The sequence below is a fragment of the Phodopus roborovskii genome, unplaced genomic scaffold (assembly GCF_943737965.1).
Source record: "Phodopus roborovskii unplaced genomic scaffold, PHOROB, whole genome shotgun sequence".
Lineage (NCBI taxonomy): Eukaryota > Metazoa > Chordata > Mammalia > Rodentia > Cricetidae > Phodopus > Phodopus roborovskii.
In genome coordinates this window covers 353876-368378 of record NW_026125970.1, presented here as the reverse complement: position 1 = coordinate 368378, position 14503 = coordinate 353876, and the positions used below count along the sequence as shown (strand labels likewise).

General features: G+C 38.7%; 1 protein-coding gene across 1 annotated transcript in view; it reads right to left on the bottom strand.

The window, feature by feature from the left end:
• The window catches only part of Pir (pirin), a 99329-nt gene that overhangs the window by 1786 nt on the left and 83040 nt on the right, over positions 1–14503 (bottom strand). Inside the window, exons 8-9 of the mRNA XM_051179212.1 lie at positions 13263–13345; positions 2528–2594 (exon numbers count right to left, since the gene is read on the bottom strand). Coding sequence (XP_051035169.1) covers positions 2528–2594; positions 13263–13345 — 150 coding nt within the window. The remainder of the gene's footprint in view (positions 1–2527; positions 2595–13262; positions 13346–14503) is intronic.

Here is a 14503-nt window from a genome sequence, read left to right as displayed (position 1 = left end):
GTGCAACCTGAGACTGCTCCCCGACAGAGGCCTCCCACAGAGCTGAGCTAAAGCCTCCCACTGTGCTGAACATAATTAACTTGAAGAGGTTCTGGTTGGTGCACAATAGGTAGATCTCCACCAGGTCGGTACAGGCCACCCAGTTCCAGCAATCTGTATGTCTTTTCATCATTCCCTTGTTACCCCAGTCAGGTTTTCACGGTTGTTTTGAAGTTTAAATAAATTAACAACATGAAAAACACTCTGACCAATACTTAGTAAATGGTATGAAAATGTATGTTAAGAAAATGAAATATCTGCATTTTTTTCTCATTTGTAGGAGGGACATAACTCCACTAGAGTTAAGGTTGTTTTCTAATCTAACATGCTGTGACATCTTTGCCTATCATTAAGAACACTCGAGGACAAGAGGAGTAGGGAGTTAATAATTCACAAAAACACAACCAGTCCTCAAATACTCTCAAATACTCTGCCTTTGAACATGAAAAGGTAAAAAAAAAAAAAAAAAAAACAAACTTAAAAAGAAAAGCAAAGTAAGCAAAAAAAAAAAAAAAAAAAAAGTCTTGTCTCTCAGTAACTGGCGGTTCAAGAGACATATATCTATTTTGTCTGATTGATGTGGGCTTGTGTTTACAAGCATACCCAGTGTCTCGTCTCCCAGGCACTGGAAGAGGATTTATGTACACTGTGCCTACCATTTTGCTTTGTCATAGTTATTCACCTGGACTTTTGTTTCTCATTACTGCTACAGAGGAAAGAGCCTAACATATAGGATTTTCATCCCACTCTTTCCTACATATTCCAGTCTATGACTAGATGATGACACTACTCCATTTGTTTGTAGCTTTCTTTGCCAAAGAACAATTTTATTGAGTCATGACCAAAGGAAGAAGGGGCTAGGAACCTTGGGAGTGAAATTTTGAAGTGTGAAAAATTAACATGAGATGTCACAAGCTGGGGGCATATGATTTAATATTCCCCCTAAATTACTGCTAGAACAAAATTAATATTTTTCTAACTATTCAGTGTTATTTAAATTTATGACTAGCTGGGGATTATATGAGATCATTGTGTATGCCTTGGAATTCATGCCAAGTAACGGAATACAATGACGTCTTAAATCATGTCTAATTTAATAATTAGTGAATTGCGCAGTATGTTTTTCAGACAGAGGTATAAATAACAAGTTGTTTGGGTTCTAGGTGCTTTTAGGTGTTTCTCATTTAATCAAATGCCAATGATACAAGGACGTCAAGATCCAAAGTAACTGTACCTGTGTCAGCATTTTCTGCCTTCAGCTACAGTACTGCCTCTAACATACAATAATTAAATCTATTTCTTTTTCTTTAAAAATAGTTACTTTATTTTTAATTATACATGTGTGCACATGCGTGCGTGTGTGTGTGCGTGCGTGTGTGTGTGTGTGTGTGTGTGTGTGTGTGTGTGTGTGCATATGCATGCATGTGCAGGTGCTCAAGGAGGCCAGAAGAGAATGCTAGATTTTCTGGAGCTGGGAACTAAGTTTGAAACCTCTGCAAGTGCAGCATGTAACCACTGAGCCATCTTTCCAGCCCCCTCTGTTCATTTTTTAATTAAATGAAAAAGGGCTTAAACTATTACAGACATTTTCAAAGAAGTACTATTCCTAAGAGGCTCATATTTTTCACTAAAAATAATTGATTACAAGGACAGTGTTGGCTATAACTTCAATATTGACTTTCCCCTACATAATTCATATTAAATCTGATGGTCCTTGAGCAGTATTTGGAAGTGGGACCATTAAAAGACAATTAGGTCATGAAGATGAGGTAATAGCCTTTCCAGTGGGTGAGTTCTCACTCTTGTAATATTTTTGGTACGGGGAGAGACTGGATTGATTACCAAACACAGCAGCAGATTGTTATGAAGTATATCCACCCCTCAAGTTTTGTCTCTCCAGTGTATACCCATTTGCCTTTCTACTCCCTGTCAAGAGATGAAACAACATGAGGCCTTTCACACACACACACACACACACACACACACACACACAGAGAGAGAGAGAGAGAGAGAGAGAGAGAGGCAGACACAGATAGATAGACAAATACATGCACTCAAACATAGACACACATACACACACTTTGTTGGACTTCCAACCCTCCAGCGATGTCTGCCAAAATAAATTCCCTTTCTTTATAAGTTACTCACTCTCATATATTCTGTTATAGCAACATAAAACAGTAATGAATCCATTGTTATGTTGGCTGAAAGATATTCAAGTCCCTAGTGGACAATGAAGTGTTTTTTCCCTTTGAGTTGAAATCCCTTATGACAAAATCAAAAAACATTTTTCATTTAATGTATTACACGCCATAGGTACTGAGAAAACGTCTGTTTTTCAAAAGGAAATGAATGTAGACATAAACACTATGCATAAATTAATGAAACTCTGACTTCCTGGTAATACTACACACACACCCACACACTCACACACACACCAAAGGAAAACAATGTCAGCCAGGAAAAGCCATCACCAATTCAGACTTACCATGTTGAACAACTGGTTCTCTTAATGGCTCTCCAGCAATTAAGACAAAATGACTTCTTTGGGGGTCCTAACGTGGTCAAAGAAAGCATCAAACAGTGAACATGTTTATTTTTAAATGTCAAATCGAATACAAGTTATAGTTAACATAGACATTAAGTGGGTGGTGTTACAGAAACATTTCCTCTGTAGTCCTTGATATTGGAATGTCTATTCCTTAGGACGGTTAACATCCCAGCAATTAGAATTCAGCACTAAGTCCATGCTACCAATATATTAACATCTGTAAAGAATGAAAATTACAGTTAAAGTCTCCTTTGTGTTTGTGCATGTATGCCTGTGTATGCAGTCTTTGTCAAGTGTCTTCCTCAGTAGCTCTCCACCTCACTTTTGGCAACCGAGTCCCTTACTTAAATCAGAGCTCACCCCTCTCCTAGACTGCCAGCACAGTCCAGGGATCCACCTGTCTTGGCTTACCTCCTGTGGAGAGCTACAGATGTGCTAGCCTTCTACATCCGTGCTTGGGAAACCACAATCAGGTCCTTATTCTTTTGAATCAGGCAATTCACTCATTGAGCCATCCCCTAAGTCCCAAAGTAATGGTCTTCCTTAACAGAAACACCTTTACAACAAACTGAACGAACTAGCTTTTTTTCTCATTAACAAAATCATTTTTAAAAATTTTATTACCTTTCCCTTTGATTTTAAAAACAATATATTTTGGTCATCTTTCCCCTCTTGTACATCCTACCTCTTTCTACCTATGCAATTTTATGTTCTTTCTTTCTCTTAAAAAAATCAACCCCCAACACACACACACAAACACACACACACAGTCCATTTGTGTTGACCAATTAATTCTAAGCATGGAGCCTGGCCTAGAGTGTGGCAGTATCACTCCACTGAAGAAAACTGATTTTCCCTCTTTCAGTAGCTATCAACTGTAAATAGGTTCTTGGCTAGTGGTGAGACTGTGCCCAATTTCCCCTTCCCATGTTGGGATTTATCCAACTTAAACTTGTGCAGGTTATGTGAGTGCTGTCACAGTCTCTGTGAGTTCATATGTACATCAGTCCTGCTGTGTCTGTAAAACACTGATACCTTGGAGTCCTTCACTACCCCTAGCTCTTACTATCTTTCCACCTTTTCTGCAACAATATACTTTTAAATATTTATTTATTTTATGTTTATAGGTATTTTACCTACATGTACGTCTCTATCACATGTGTGTCTAGAACCCAAGGAGGCTAGAAGAGAATGTCAGATACCCCAGGATTGCTTATAGACAGTTGGGAGCTACGATATGGGTGCTGGGAATCTAACCTGGGTCCTTTTGAAGAGTAGTCAGTGCTCTTAACCATTGAGCCCAGCCCAACAATATGATTTTTAAATGAAAATAATTCTTATACAAATAAAGATACAAGACTTCATTGCCATGTCATTTATTAAAGTAAGATGGAATGTGCCTCAGCACATTTAAAATAAAATATATATACAAATATAAATATAAAATGCATACATGTATATGAATATAATGTTAGGAGAATTGTTTTTACTCCCAATGCATTTTTGGTTTAAAATCCTATGATCATTCCATTAAAAGAAACAATATTTTAAAATATCTACCATGTTATGTTATTGCAATGATACGGTGGTTAGTAGTGATTGACAGTCTGGGGTATTGGTAGGTTCCAGCTTGTCCTCATCCTGCTCCATGTCATTCCCAGTTCTTCCTGATTGTTAACCCTTCTAAGCAAAGTATCTCCAGGCCCATTTTGAGGCTGCTGGCTACAGAACTCTTCATCAGCGTCTCCTTCGTGGCCTCATTGTAGTGACTGGATATGCTTAACTTTCTAGACTTACTGGATTGGTGGCTCCTCTGGTTTCATAAATTTCTGTTTTTATATCCTCCATTCCCTAGCACATCTACTTGCCAATCCTCCCACATGGAAGGAGCTTTCTTGTTAGAGCCATATGGACAGGCACCCTGAGCTAGCAGGCAAGGGGGCTTCATACAGGAGAGCTGAGGCATCCACAAATAACAGCTCCAGGAAAGCCCAGCCTCCAACCTGCTGGCCACACAGGACACCCTGGAGAAGCCAACCACCATGATGATCAGAAACTGGAAACTTATTTTCATGCACTAATTACTAAAGTGGTTTCTTACCAATAGGTAATTGAGCATTGTATATTTTTCTTGCGTTTTCTCTCAGGCCTATCTAATTTTCAACCAAATAATAATAAAAAGCCAAATTGCTATGTATTTTTAAAACTAAATTTTCAAAAACGTCACTCATATTCTAATAATATAGAATGTTTCTAAATATATAACATTATCTTAAATTATACCAAATATTTATACATTTCTACTAATGCAAAGCTCTATTGTCTTAAATTATATCAAATATTTATGTGCTTCTACTAACACAAAACTCTTTAACTTGAAATCATTCTGATGCCTAGCCAGATTTACCACTTGATTCAACAAAATCAATAATTAACCCATTCTTCTTCTGTAAATTTAATAAAAGCTGCAATAATTCAGAGGTCTGAAGTGTGTTTTCTCTTTTTGGCTTCAATTAAAAAAATTAACAGCTAGACAATGGTGATGCATGGCTTTAAACCTAGCACTTCGGAGGCAGAAGCAGGTGGATCTCTGTGAGTGTGGAGCCAGAGTAGTCTGCAGAGTGAGATCTAGGACAGTCAGGGATACATAGATAAACCCAGTCCAGAAAAAACAAATACTACTACTACTACTAAAAGCAAATTAAATAATAATGTGTGATAGAATGGTTTCTTCAACCATTTATTTTTTTTTTTCAGTTGCTATGGGAGTGTGTTTAAAGGGATATGTCTTCAATAGTCTTACTCTACTATTCCCTACATTTCAGGACTTATAGCATTTCTTATACACACTTGGTTGATGATTTAATTATTTCTTTACACATAAGAAATACATGTGGGGTAAAACTTCTAGTTGGGGGGGCTGGAGAGATGGTTCAGCTGTTAAGAGCACTGGCACCTCTTCTCAATTCCCACCACCCACATGGTAGCTCACAACTTTCTGTAACTCTAGTTCCAAAGTTTTGGACACCCTAACACAGACACAAACACAGTCAAAACACCAATGCACATGAAATAAAAATAAATAATTAAAAATATGAGTGTAAACATTCTCAGGTCTGTAACTTTCTAAGCATCATTGCTTCACTGACTCATAATCTAGCTCACTATCAAGATGCATGCCAATGTTAACCTATCTGGAAATAAGTCACTTGAAAACAGATGTTAGCAAGCTTAAGCACTAAAATTCTTTCTATGCTGTAAGCATGGATCTTCATCCATTCCCTACTGACTCTTGCTTCTACACAGTTCTAACAGCTAATCATTGTGCTTGTCCTAGCTTGTTTCTCTGTTTCTTTGCTGAAACATTGACCAAAACCAACTGGAGGAGGAAAAGGTTCATTTGGGTTACAGTCTGTCAAAATGGAAGCCGATAGCAGGAACCTGGAGACAGGAACTGAAGCAGAGACTACAGAGGAATGCTGGTTACTGGTTCACTTCCAGGCTCATGTTCTGCTTTTTTTCCCTCCCTCCCTTCCTCCCTTTCTTTCTTCCCTAGTATTTAGTAATTTTATGTGTATGAGTGTTTTCCCTGCATGTATGTCTGTGAACACACATGCTTGGTGCCCACAGAAGTTAGAGAGGGTCATTGGATCCACTGGAACTTGAGTTCCAGATGGTTTTGAGATGCCAGGTGGTTGCTAGGAACTGTACCCACAAGACCTCTGTAAGAGAATTCAGTGCTCTTAGCGACTGAACCATCTCTCCAGCCCCTTTGGGACCTCTCTTACCAACTGAGGCCCACTTGCTTAGAGATGATGGTACCCATAGCTAGGGCCTCTTACCTCCTACGTCAATCAGAATTCTAGAAAATAACCCACAGATGTGTCCACTAGCTAACATGATGGAGGCGATTCCTCAACTGAGGTTCCCTCTTCCCAGGTGTGCCAAGTTGACAACCAAGATTAGCCATCACAATGCTTGTCCAGTTTGTACATCATTCAGGATCCAATAAAAGGAGGCATTGTTTTACCACATCTCATACTAAAATTCCACGAGACTTTAAGACTCTCATGGTATTTGTGGTGAGCTACTGGTTGACATAGCCAGGGAAGGTTTTCATTTGCCATGATTTCTTCTTTTCTTTTTTTGTTTTCAGTTTGATGTTTAAATGTTAAATGGCTAAGACCTCAATAATATTTTTGGTTGTGAGCCTTCTCTTTAACGGCTGAGCCATTTCTCTAGCCCAAGACCTCACTAATAACAACTCATTATCACAAAGGATTTATTCTCTAAGGGGTTTGGAGAGGTGAGGTTTTATATGAAAAAGAGACATGGGAAAGAGAATACTATAATAGTGTTTTGCTTTGTTTCTCTTTGCCATGGGCAAGGTGACATACTTGAGTTGGAGGGTCACAAGGTGGAAAAGAAAGGGTTAATGAGCAGAGAAGAAAGATGGGCCTGTATGTCATGTGCACACTGACTGTTCAGAATGGAAGTTTCCTAATCAGAAGGGAGGCCTCGGGGGAGAAGTAAACATGCCCTGCTTCCACACTGTGGAATGAGAAAGTGCTAAAAACGAAAGCTTTGCTCTTTTATATCACTCAAATAAAATGACTTTCCAATTATTATTTGGACAGCAGGATAAAAGGACACGTGCATTTTGTCAAAAATGGGACGTTATGAACCTTTTAGGTGTTAGCAAGAAATTTCCCATCATTGTAAAACCCTGGAGGTTTCTTTCCGTGACTTTCCTACAAATTTACCATCTGGGTGGCCCTTTCTTAAATCTAAGACAGATCTATTTTCTGCCTCTTGCTTTTAAAAAATTCTTACATTGTTTATTTATTGTGTGCATAGGGGGTGCATGCATACCATAGTATGTACGTGGAGAACAAAGCACAAATTCTTTGCTTTCTCTTTTAAATTTTTTGAACCACCCACCACCACAACAACAAAAATCAGAGGCCAGAAGGTACATTGCTGATTGCAGTCACAGGGACACAATCTCTACAAACGGCATTTTGACATCTATTTGTTTGTTTGTTTTTATTGTGCTATACATTTTTCTCTGCTTCCCTTTCCTCCTCCACTCTCCCTTTCCACCATTCCCCCTAGCCCCCCCCATGCTCCCAAATCTTGTCTTTTACCCTTTCCTAGGCATATCCATGTACATCTCTCTTAGAGTCCTCTTTGTTACCTAGGTTCTCTGGGGTTGGGACCTGTAGGCTGGTCACATGTATGTATGTATGTATGTATGTATGTATATAAAATGGATATATAATATCCATTTGTGAGTGAGAACATATTATATTTGTGTTTCTGGGTCTGGGTTACCTCACTCAGGATAGCTTTTTCTAGTTCTGCAAATTTCAAGATGTCATTGTATTTTGTTTTGTTTTGTTTTTGTTTACCACTGAGTAGTACTCCATTGTGTACATGTATCACATTCTTTTCCTTATCCATTCTTCAGTTGAGAGACATCTAAGTTGTTTCTGGGTTCTGGCTATTACAAATAATAAAGCACACATTCTGATAGTTGATTCTCTTCCCCCTCTGAGGATTGAACTCGGGTTAGCAGGCATGGTAGCAAGCACCTTTGCCCACTGACACCCCCCCCCATCTCCTTGTTTTTCATTTGTTAAGTAGCTTTTAGTAAAAATCTAATCAACTTTATAGCTGTTTAGTAGCATGTTAACGTAGTTCAAAGTTCATGTAGAAATTGTTCGTAGTGTGAAAGGATGAAATCATGTTAAAGCAAATAGGATGAAAAAACTGTAAGACAGTCCTTGGGTGTCTCTATGCCAATGCCTTTATGAACACTGATTTTAAAAATCCTCATACAAGGGTCCTAGAGGCCCAGATGACTGTTTCATGTAGAATGACTCCAATGCCAAGGCAGGACCTTTGAGTGTCCATCTCATGTCCTTTTCTTTGGTGTGTCTTCTAGAGCTCTTGGTTCCCTGTTAACTCTTTTGCATCTTACTTAATACCAACTTTCAAAACTTGCCCTTGGAGCCAGCAAGATGGACAACAGGTAAAGGTACTACCGGTGACCAAGCCTGACAACCCAAGTTCTATTTCTGAGATCCACATGGTGGAAGGAAAGAACTAACTCCCAAGAGTTGTCCTTTGACCTCCATACATGTACCATGGTGCATGCATGTGTGCCCACCCAAACACACTCACTAATCACTAGCTAAATAAAACAAACTAGGTAGATTGTTTTTGATACTCTGTAACTGTTATTGCCAGGACATATGTTGCATTTACTGGAGAGCATAAATATATGATTAAAACCAAAAGGAAATGTTCAGGGGTCACATAATGTGTTGATAACTTCTAAATTATGAGTTTCTAACTCAGTTAAATTGATTATAAATACAAAGCTTGCAATAAGAGCAGAAATGTGGGCATGAAGGTACAGCATGCTTTTTTACTATAACAGCATTTACTACTGTGATGAATTACCTGGAAAAATTACCAGAAAGAAATTGAACTTCAGCATGATTTAATTGCATGCAGTTGTTCTTTCTAAACTTCACTGTCTATACCTAGGGCGTCAATGGAAAGATGAAGCAGTGAACTGTTATCGGTTTAAAAAAAAAAAAACAAAACAAAACTAGCAGGTCTTTTCAACATGAACTCACAGACAAAAGCAAATCACTGCCATTAACTTTCACAGAGTGTTTTGTCTCATTTCTGTATTTCAATGGATAATTTAATCAAGTCATTTGAATGACATATCCATGGAAGCCGACAATTTAAGAGCATGATTGTCCTCAACCATTATTTCCATGACAGTCAGTGTTTGTCTACCTCAGTACATTTACTACTCTTGTAGGACTCTGGTATAAAATGGGTCTAAAGATTCAATGGGATATTTCTTAGTGCACCCATATGCTTCTGACCATGGGTCCACTAGAGCAACCGGCACTCAGAAGAAAATCCAGCACACCAGTTGCAGGCCAAACTCAGATGGGGAGCTTTTTGAAACAGAGACAACTTCAGGGTGACCTTAACTAGTTCAGGATTACATGTCCAGAATACCTTGAGGTCAGTTCCATTCTCCAAGAATTTTGAAATATTTGAATTCTTTACAAAGTCCTTATGCTTTGGGCTTTGTCCATGAAGTCAAAGGGTCTGTCCCAAAGATTTTTGAGCCTGTTATAAATCAAGGCCACTGCCATTGTTAGGTGTTATAACAGACTTAAGAATATAGAACAGGCTAGGGAGATAGCTCAATGGTTAGAGCACTTGTCGCACAAACATGAAAGCTGGAGTTTGCATCCCCAGAATAAAAAAAGAAAAAGAAATAATAGGAAAAGGCACTCTACCCACTGAGAAAGGAAGGCTGGGTTGTCATGGGCTAATATGTGGTAGCCTGAGATCCATCAATTAAATGGTAAGATGGCACAAAGAAAACTGAGGTGTGGGTTTTGTGCATCACCTTTTTTTTTTTTTTTTTTTTTTTTACCTCCATCTCCTGCCCTACAGATTGAGCACTCTAGAGGAGTGGCCCATACTTGAGTCACCAAAGGAAATGGGCATGGCAGTAGAGGACATGGGGGAAAGATGAACTGAAACTGCAAGAAGAAAGGGAGGTGCTGTCAGTTCCTCATGCTAGACCACACTGCAGTGCATTTTCCTTCTTGTCAGAATCCTCAGTGGAAGAAAAGGTCACACGGCATAAATAACCCTACTACAAAGACTACTATTGGTCAGCATCCCTCAGGACATTTTCTAGAGGTGAAAACTGTGGTGCCCTTGAGCCTGTCATCTACATCCTTATTAGATAACCCACATGTGAATCTCTTAAATTGGGTGCTGTCAGCAGTTACATTGCTCCTTATTGTTATTGGGGACCTACAATGTGCTGCATCAAGGACAGACAAACTTTCTCCGTAAAGGGCCAGGAAGCTTTAGGCTTTGTGAGTCATGCAATCTCTGCCATAACCAACGTCTACCTACACAGTGTAAGAATCCATGGTCAATACCATGGAAGTGACAGGGGACCAATAAAACACAAACAAATGCATTTGGGCCTGGCATATTTGGCACCATTTACTGACCTCTGTGCTAGATCTGGAAGCAACATTGGCATAGGTAATCCCAATAAATTTTAATAATCCTACACAGTTGGCTTCAATCATTTCAATTTTGCAGACAAATAAAATGAAGCCTGGGCCAGTGAGACAGCTCAGTGGATAAAAGTATTTGCTACCAACCTGGATGAGCCAAGTTTGATGCCAAGGAACCAGATGTTGGAAGAAAAGAACTAGTAACTGAAAGTTATCCTCTGGAACTCACATGTACGCTGTGCCATGTACACATCCATACCAATAAATAATAAATGTCAAAACAATGAACAATACTGAAGCACAAAGAAATATAGAAACATGTCCACAGTCTCATAGCTAACAAATAGTAAAGCCAAGAACCAAACCTTCACAGCCTCTACCCTTTTGTAACAGGGACTTCTGACTTTCCTACAGACATGCAATCTCTTTAAATGAAAATTCTTTCAAATACCATTTTTTTTCGTTCTAACATTATCTTGATGCCATGCACACATGAACAATGATGGAACTGCATATAACAGTAACAGAATGGCCCTTGTGTCAGGGATACCACTTATACTTACTTTTGTCTAACCCTGCTATCTTTTGACTTGCAGGTTCCCCAACCACTTCTGTCAGTTTTAGCGTCTAAATCCTTACCTGCTGTGTGTTTTCTGTGATGTGATAGGAAGAAATGAGGTTGCCAAATGAATTCAGATCCCACTAGAAACTAAAATATCAACAAGTTCTGGGCTGTGAAAAATTTCCATGCCTCTCCTCTAGATTGGGTTGAGATATGTGAAGTTGCTTGTTTTTTGTTTTGTTTTTGCTTTGGGTTTTTTGTTTGTTTGTTTGTTTTTGTTTTTAAGGTTAAACACAGCTGTTTCATATGGTTTGACATAAAACCAGAGGGCACAGACACTGAGATGTGCATTTTTCTGATGTTCCTGAAATTGTGTTTTGTTCAGTTTCTCATTCATAGCAGTGCTGCTGCTTATCAAGGCAGCAGAAAGTGAGCTATAGTAAACTGGGTTGAAATAGAACATCACCCCCAGTGCACTGCATTCTATGATAGCAGGGTCAGAGAGTGAGAAGAGAGTCAGACAGACTCTCCATTGGTCAGCTGCCACCCACATAGTTCTTCCTGCTTTCCAAAATGAAATTGTCCAAGAGCTTGTGCACAATGAATCTTCCTGAGGGCAGTGACACAAAGCCATCAGATTGGCCTAATGGGCTCACTGAATGATGAGTCAGTTGCTCAATGGGACATAACATCCATGAGAAAGAACTGAGAAGCCTCCCAAGAGCCCTCAAACTTAACTGTAAAAGAACCCTGAAACACATCACGGGCTCTTCTTAGCTCCAAGTGGGGAATGACTCTGAAAGGCTCTTTATGAGCATGCAGTATTTATACTCCCAGAGGACTAGCCCAGTTCTACTTGTGCTAAAATGAAAAACAAAGCAGTTTGTGACAGAGTAATATTAAAAAGCAATGAAGATGCATGGCCTCTAGATTCAGATGTTCAGGGTTAAGCTATATAGATGAGAAGCAATACAGACTGACATGATTGCTGAAAGCTAGAAATCAATATAGATGAAAATTTGAAATATACCAATAGAAACCTCAAAATAGAGCAAGGTAACCAACAGACATTAGTAAAAAAAAAAGGGGGGGGGGCTTGATAAAATAGTGGCAGAATTTATTTCCCAGGGAAGGGAAAAGATTTTAAACTGTATGAGAGATTTAAGCATCTTCATGGACATTAGTATTAGTATAATGTACAAGCTAAGAAAATTAAAGGGGAAGATTGTAAGAGGCAGAGGCAGTGGATGTCTGTAGTGAAACTATTTTCTGGACATGACAAGCCACTCTACATATGAATTCAAAGTAGCTGAAACTCTGTGCATAAGACCTACACAAGATCAAGCTAGACAAAATTCCATCATAGTTGATGAGGAGGGCATGAAGTCCCATCCCTACTCAAAGAGCTATTGGTTACTGGGGATAGGAGAGTTAGTTTACTTCAGGGATGCAACCCCTAAAAAGTTACCCATGCTCCAGATGTCCTGTACCGATGCACATAAAGGCAGCACACGAGGTGGACTTGGTGGGTTAAAAACAGACAGTCCATAAAGGAATATAGGAAAGGAATAGTGAGGGAGAGAAATTGAAAGGGGAAAAAGGAAATAGATTTGATCAAAACATGAGTTTATACAACTCTAAATTTTTAAAAAGAAAATTAAATGTTTGGGGCTGGGGTAATGGCTCAGTTGGTAAGAATACTTGCTCTTCAACTATGAGGATCTGAGTTCAAATCCCAGTCACCCATAAAAAAAATATATGTGTGATCACACACATACCCATAATCCTCAGGGCTGCTGTATGTGCAGAACAGCCAGGAACCCTAGATGAAATAGTGGTTTCAGGTTGAGAAAGACCCAGTCTCAATTGTCTCAAAGCAATAAGGTAGAAAGTGATAGAACTGGACATTCAACATCCTCCCTTGGCCTTGGCCTCTGCATATGTGTGCCTGGGTATGATCACCTACATTTATAAGCCCCCCACACACACACACAGGAAGAAAGAAAAAAAGAAAATTAAAAGTTTAAAATACCTTATTTTCCACCTGGACACTGTCACCTTCTCCAAGCACTGCTGTGTGATGGGGTTCTATCTTTTGTTGATCATGATCAGGCCCTATAATAAAAGATGAACCCAGTAACTTTAGCAATTGTTATATCTATTCAAATACCACACTTAGCACCATAACAGTTTTAGTTTCAGAAATAACAGGCTTAGGAAATCTTCCTGGATTTCTAGGTTGTTTACATTTGCTATTACTAAAGGCTAAAGTTGATTGGTATTCAATGTAGAAAATAGCATGGAAGTGGAAGTGAATCCTGCATCATGTTACTCGTAATGCCATGACAAAATGGTTTCACTGACGTCTTTTTGGTTTTTTTTTTTTTTTTTTTTTTTTTTTTTTTTTTTGAGACAAGGTTTCTCTGTATATCCCTGTTTGTCCTGGAATTCAATCAGTAGATCAGGATGGCCTTGAACTGACAGAGATCTGCCTGCCTCTACCTCCTGAGTGCTGAGATTAAAAGCATGCACCACCATCACTCAGGTTTCATTGACTTTTAAAAGGCATTGGAATTACATGTTCATAGAAGTGTTCTCTTGTGTAAAATACAAACCTCATAAGAAGCAAGCAGTCCTTAAAAAATTGATCAAATGTCATCAATAATTCATTTCAACAACAATTTGCTGAGCATTTCCAACTTTCAAGAACTAGAGAAAAAAAAGCAAAGATGTGCAAAGTAGATTCCATGCATCTAAGTAATTCCAAATGTTCTTGGGATGAACCAAATATAAGCACATGCAATTATAAGAGAAGAACTCAACTGAGAACTAAATGAGTCAGCACCTTATCAAATAATAAACAAGGTCTGATTCTAAACCTTCTGGAGGGGGTTTCTTCTAACCTTCTAGGGGTAGGTGTCTTCAGGATAGTAAGGCTTGCAGGTGAAATAAAGCTAGTTAACATTTAAAGGTAACAAAAAAAGCTCACTGAGAAAACAGAAGTCTTGGGGGTGAATTCAGGTTGAAATAACCAAAGTTTTGTTTTAGAGTGAGTAAGTAAAACTTGAACAGAGCTGTTCTGTGTGCAAGATAGCACAGATCTGCAAGAAACAGAGCTTGGAAGATGGTACTGTAGACAAGAGGACAGAATGTCACAGGTAGTGGGTGAAAATTTCTGGGGAAACTGTGAACCTCCTGTTATAACTTTAACATTCTATGGGAAAGGAGGATGAAAACGTATCAAGGAAACCCTTAAAAATCATTGTTATCCAT